Source organism: Buceros rhinoceros, unplaced genomic scaffold, assembly GCF_000710305.1.
Source record: "Buceros rhinoceros silvestris isolate BGI_N320 unplaced genomic scaffold, ASM71030v1 scaffold23822, whole genome shotgun sequence".
NCBI classification, from domain to species: domain Eukaryota; kingdom Metazoa; phylum Chordata; class Aves; order Bucerotiformes; family Bucerotidae; genus Buceros; species Buceros rhinoceros.
Window position 1 is genome coordinate 1 of NW_010397453.1, and position 6,069 is coordinate 6,069.

A 6,069-nucleotide genomic window follows, 5' to 3' on the forward strand; every position below is an offset into this window, starting at 1 on the left:
CCTTCGGGCAGAAGGGCCCGTTGCTCCGGGCGCGGAACGCCCAGCCCCGGAGCGGGGGTTGAGCTCACCGAGGAGCCCCTTCGCCTCCGCGTCAGAGGAGCTTTTGAGCCGGTCCGGGCTGCTCTCGTAGGGGAGTTCAGTTCGGTCGGTTCCAGGTCAGTAGCGACTCCGGGGTCCGCTCCCTGCCGAGGCAACCGCAGCCCGCGTTTGGGAGGCTCAGTTTCTGCCGAAGAGGAGACGCGCGAACGCTGGAGGCAGTGGAAGTGGGAGATCACTTCTGTTTATGAGAGGTGCAGAGCTCACAGGAGCCTTGTCTGTGGTCTCACCTGGTGTCCTCTGAAGACATGGCCCCATCCTGCCTGGGGAGGGTGAAACAGGTCAAGCCTGCCCAGACTTGCAGGTCAGAGCTGAACCCTTTCGCAGCCCCTGGAGGCTCTGCTTGGCCCCTTGGGAGGGAAGGGCTTGGGTCACCTCTAAATACAGGCTCTGCCGAGGGGCCCGAATACAAGGGATTGACCACGCAGCTCTTATTCCCAGAGCGGCCTGGTAGCTGTGCTGCATCTATTTTTGTGGATCCCCAAGGAATGTTTCTCCAGCCATTTCTAGCAAATTAGTCACAGTGACAGGCGAGGAGTGCTCTGGGAGCGGTGTACTTTGCAGAACACTCAGCTGTTCAGACTCGTCCAGCTGTATAAGATGACTGTTGCCTACTTATATATTGCACTTCCCTAGTAAATTGTTACTTTTTTTGCCTAAGGCAACTCATAGTTCTTGGAAATCCTTGGCTGAGGAGATGATTAGGCAGGGACGTGACAAATAGACTGATTTTCTTTTTTTTCCTGTTTTTCCCTGCACTATGACTTACACTTCAGAATTCCTCCTGCGTGCAGCCTGCCCTGCATTTTGACAGTGTATACTCTGCTTGTTGCAGTTACTCCTCAAAGCTCAGCAGTACACACAGTGTGTGTGTGTACATATATCCTTGAGGGTCCTCAGGAATTACCCCAGATGCAACTGATGTCAAACAGCATGTAAGTGCAGTCAACACCACCGGAATGGGTGAAGATGGGCCACCCCAAAGCGCTAAACAAAAAGTCTGACTCTGCTTGCTGGAAGAGAGGCAAAGCTTAAACTGCCAAATGGCAAATATCAATATTGGTTTTTATTTTAATGCAATAAACAGTCAGTCCCAAGGAAGCAACTGGGAGTTAGTGTTCATGCCAAGGCTTTCACCAGTGTGCAGAGGCTCGGCACAAGTCTTTAGTGTCTCTGCGTAAAGACCCTGTACAAGCCAAAGCAAATAAGGTGCTGTCCCGGGGCTGCGGTGCAGGCTGTGTAACAGGCACTGACCTCCTGTCCAAGGTGCCGTACTGACCTGTTGGTCCCCCCAGGAGACTAATGTCCGTCGTTCCTGCCAGGACCGCTGCGCCAGGGCTGCTGGCTGAAATCTGATTCAGGCTGCCCTCACCCGCGGCTTACTGCTCGTATCGTTGTTTCTCAGTTGCCCACTCCAAAGTCAACTGCGAATAAACTTGGTAGTCCGAAGGCTGGTTTTATTTCCTGGAGGCTATTTCCTGGTGCACACTTGTCCAGTAAAGCAGACACTGCCACTGCCCCCTGAATGGAGCAAATAGTTCTTGGGGTTGCAGATCCCTGTCTGTTAGTTTACAGCCCTTATTTTTTTTGAACAAAGGAATTTTTGAACCACAGCTCCTGATAGTTATGCTGATTTGATCAGGATTTGCACCCTAAATACCATGTCTCCTTCTAGAGTGCACTTAAGCAAAGCAAACAAACTCCTTACACCTTCTCTTATGTAGGTGTCCTGGACTTTTGTACAATTCGCTGGCATTTAACCGCTGACTGGCAGGTCCAGTGCCTGCACCAGAAAACTGGAAACCTGATTAGATAGTCAGCTGTGAGTGCCTCCAAACTCCATGGGACCATGGAGTTTAAACTCTTACGGGATGGCATCTTCCTCACGCGTTTTCCTGACAGAGGTAGGTTGACATACACAGCCAGGAGTAACACAGAGCCAGGATCAATGCAGGGTAGATGTGTTTGACCTACCCCGCCCCTAGCCGATGTCCACTGTGGCGGAGTGAATTATTTCATGAGCGTACTGTTGTGTTGCTGCCGTGCATATTTTTACCATCCCAGCGAAAACTCTGGAAACACCTGCAGTTGTGGATCCCTTAATCAGCTCTGTTGACAGCACGTACATTCTCAGAGACAAGCAAACAGGGAAAAGATTTTGCTGCATGTGTCTATAAGCCAGCCAGGTTCTCTCTGATGAGCCACTGCTGTGATCTCTGTGGGCACAGGGCTTTTCAGTGGCTTTCCATCACGCCTCCGTCCTAGCTAGAGTCCACCACACTTACAAACTGCAGGAGAATTACTTTGTTTTGGTGTTGCCTGTGGGAATAGGAGGAGGCGTAGCAGCCATCTGCCCTCATTAGGATGATCTGTGTGCAAACTCAGCTTTTCCGGACCCTGCTTCCTTGGCAACTATTGAGTACATTTTAGGTGCTCAGTTGTCTCCATCCTAAGTCCTGTCTTTCCCCCTCTGTCAGTAAAGCTGTTGGACACGCTGTTCTCAAGTCAAGTCAGCTGTTCCTGGTTACCTGCAGTAGTGTTTTCAGTACCACTACCTTCATTGTGCTGTCTAAATGCCTCTCCGGGAGTGATTTTCTTCGGTAGGTTCTGCAATTATTACTGGTACCTGAGTCAAGCAGCAGAATTTCTGATTAGAAGAGAGAACTGCTCCTTACCTGAGGCAACTGCCCGAGCCAACTGCCCTCTGCAGATAGCTTTGACACCGACTCTTCAATCTCATTACCTTTTAATTCTGAAATATGACCACACGGGGAACACCTAACACAGTTCACGGATTGTCCAGTTGGCTACAGGTATTTCATTTATCGTTGACTGGCAGATACACTTCTGACCTCTGACTTGTCTGTTCATGTTCTTAGGGGCATCAAATAGTGAAGGAGGCAAAGTCAGCCTCTTGAAGAAAGTACCAGCACTGAAGGATGGAGACTTCACCCTAGCAGAATGGTAAGAACTCAGTCCTTAGACTTCCTTGGGTACCACAAGTCTGTGCAGCATTTAGGAAATGTCATTCCCCCTGAAAGATTAAAGATCACAGAATTTATGGGCCTGTTCTAATAGTACAACCCCATTTGCTCTGTCTCTAATTTCTGTTTGAATTATCTTTCAGCATGTAAACAAATCAGCTGACTTAACTTCTTGATCTTACCCTGAATGCACCTACCTGAAAGTGGGACTATAAACGTTTCTGGGAAATGTTTAAAGCTTATAAAATCCCTTTTACCCTAGGGAAAAAAGATGCCTTTTAACCTAGGGAAAAATTCTGTTTATCTGATTTAGTCATAAAGGCCAAGTGAACACCTACAGAGATAAAATTTAGGTTTCACTTTATGGGATTAATATGGAGAGTAGTTACAGGTGTCATAGTACTGAAAGAATTGAACTAGAGTAGAATCGGCACAGTTGGAGGGTCTGCATTCTTTTCTGTTTTGACAGCACAGGGTTTTCTGTGGCATCTCTTTTTGTAGTAACAGCCTACATATTGTCGCAGATGACTAAGATATTTTTCCATCTGACTTCTCCTGCCAGTTAGAGAAAGTATAAACATCTGGACAAACATGAAAAGATTCTGTAGGCTTTCCGAGCTGCAACTTCCACGGACTTCAGTGGAAGCTGCAGGCTAGAGACAGGTCTGATGAAAAGGCAGCGTAACCCATTAGAGAGTTTCATTTAGTAAAGAAGCTCGTAAACACACAGAGGTCGTGGAGATGGGTCAGAACAGTCGAGGAACGAGTGGGATTAACATTGCTGATAGTTTTTGGAGGTTCATTGTTTGTTTATCCCAGTACTCTGCGTGTGGTGCTCTGCACCGTAGAACAGTGCTGTGATTTTCCAGCAGGTTAAAGTTTCCATGGGAACTACAGAGATTAGGTGCCATCTCTGAAGTCACCGTGGATTAGATGCCTATGTATGGTTCCTAGACTGCATCGGAAATCCCGATCTGATTGCTTTTTAGTGGAAGCAGCAAGTTCAGAAGGGGCAGGAGAGGGAGCTTAGGCAAAAGCATTCTGCTTCATCACTCCCTGAGCCCTTTCCTGTCTCTGGTCCCTGTCTGCGCAGCACTGCCATCCTGCTGTATCTGAGTCGAAAGTACAACACTCCTGACCACTGGTACCCATCAGACATACAAAAACGGGCCAAGGTAGATGAATACCTCTCATGGCACCATGCTAACATCCGGGCTAATGCTCCTAAGACCATGTGGATCAAGGTAAGGAGACCGAATACTAAAATGTGAGTAAAGTGATGTTTCCCTGGCAGAAAACTGAGCATTTGAACAACCCCATTTCACAGAGAGTTTGTCATGCAGAAATAACAACCTAGGCCATTCCTAGCTGAGAGGAGCTGTCAGAGTGATCTGCTCCTAATTGCTCAACATCAGGATCTGGCAGAAGCAGCTTTGGTCATTTGTTTTTGCCCTTAAAGCAAGTCTGGTACAGAAGGTTTCAAACCCCAGCAGACTTCCATTGCCTGGATCTGTGAACGAATATATAACAGATCGGATATTGCTTCCCAGGCTCCCCTCGTTGCACAGCTGTGCAGAGTGTGCACACAGGCAGAAGTTTTGCTTCTTTGGTGAGCATGTGCTTTGTTGCTGGAAGCAGAAAGGCTTGTGTTCTCTGTACTACAAATCCCTGTAGCCCCATCAGGGTGGAAATCCAGAAGGAGCCTTCTGCTTCCAGCACACTTAGGTACTTCTCTGAAATGGTCTCAGGGACAGACAGAAAAAGAGAATGGCAGAATTTCTTTATTCAGCGTGGCCAGATCAATTTACATTTAGGTAAAATTAACAGAATCACCCTGAGGCAGAAAATCATTTAGTATTTTGCTGGACACCTATTTCCAGCCACCTCACCAGACAGTTAATGCAACCTGGAGAGACTCAGGGGCAAATATAGCCCTGCAGGTACAGCTGTGGTGTGGAATTTCAGATTAAATCAGGGTTGCCAGTAAATAGGTAATAACTTCACTCTTCCTGTGTACGTGCCCTTGTTTGTGCCTAACAAAGCACAGCATGTCAGAACTGATTTAGCTTTTTGATTTATTGACAGTTGAATTTTTGGCTGGAGAGCACAGACAAGCAATTCAAATATGAGTCAGATTCACACGAGAAGCAGTTTCTTCCAGTGTCTGTGGGCTGTTAGTGCAGTGCTCCAAGGGCAAGAAATCCAACTAATTGCTGCTGATGATTAGATAAACCCGATACAGAAAAAGTCGCCAGAATAACTGCAAACAGGGAAGTGTATAAAGCTGCCTTGTAAGAGAAGACATATTAGCTAGACATGGGAGAAGAGAGACTGCCCTGAGATACAGAGAAGGAAGAACACGCTGTTTCAAGTGATTTTCCCTGGAAATCACATTGCGCATAATTGGAACCACTTAGGAAGAGAACTGGCCATGAATTTTGTGATAAAATAGATTCCACATGTATTTGGCAAAAATCCTGCCTTGGATTAAGCAATCAGATTTGAATTGTTGAGTATACTAGAAGTAAGTAGAAACTCAGTCTACTCCCACTGATGGAAATTTGTATCTTTAATTTTGCTTCTTAAAATAAACTCTATTTCTGTAGCTGTGGTAAGCGGAGGTGGCTCAGTTGTGAAACACTGTGGGCTCCAGTGGTGCATACGCCTCTGTGAGTGGTGAAAAATCTCATGGAAAGGCAACGACCCCTTGTGCCAGCAAGTCCACGGAGACAAGGACCTCACTTACATGATTGCTCTGGAAAAATACCTAGTGGTTTAAAGAGTGATGCTTGGGAGGCCACAAAAAGGCTGGTGTAAAAATGGTGCTCACCCACTCCCGGCCTTCCTGGCTGCTGTCACGCAGATGAAGCCATTTCCTGCCTCTCCAGCCAGTGCTGATGCATTCCAGTCCCTCCTACACTCCCTGCCACAGCCACGACCATGCCCTCCTTTCCACCACCCTGCAGGACAGGCAGCTGCCTGCCTGTCT

The 6,069-nt window shown here is 47.3% G+C and overlaps 1 protein-coding gene across 1 annotated transcript in view; it reads left to right on the top strand.

Moving 5' to 3' along the window:
• The first annotated feature begins 1,945 nt into the window (after positions 1-1,945).
• Positions 1,946-6,069, top strand: part of LOC104502311 (glutathione S-transferase theta-1) — a 6,037-nt gene continuing 1,913 nt past the window's right edge. The window contains exons 1-3 of the mRNA XM_010146272.1: positions 1,946-2,000; positions 2,976-3,060; positions 4,174-4,324. Of these exons, the coding sequence (XP_010144574.1) occupies positions 1,946-2,000; positions 2,976-3,060; positions 4,174-4,324 (291 nt within the window). The remainder of the gene's footprint in view (positions 2,001-2,975; positions 3,061-4,173; positions 4,325-6,069) is intronic.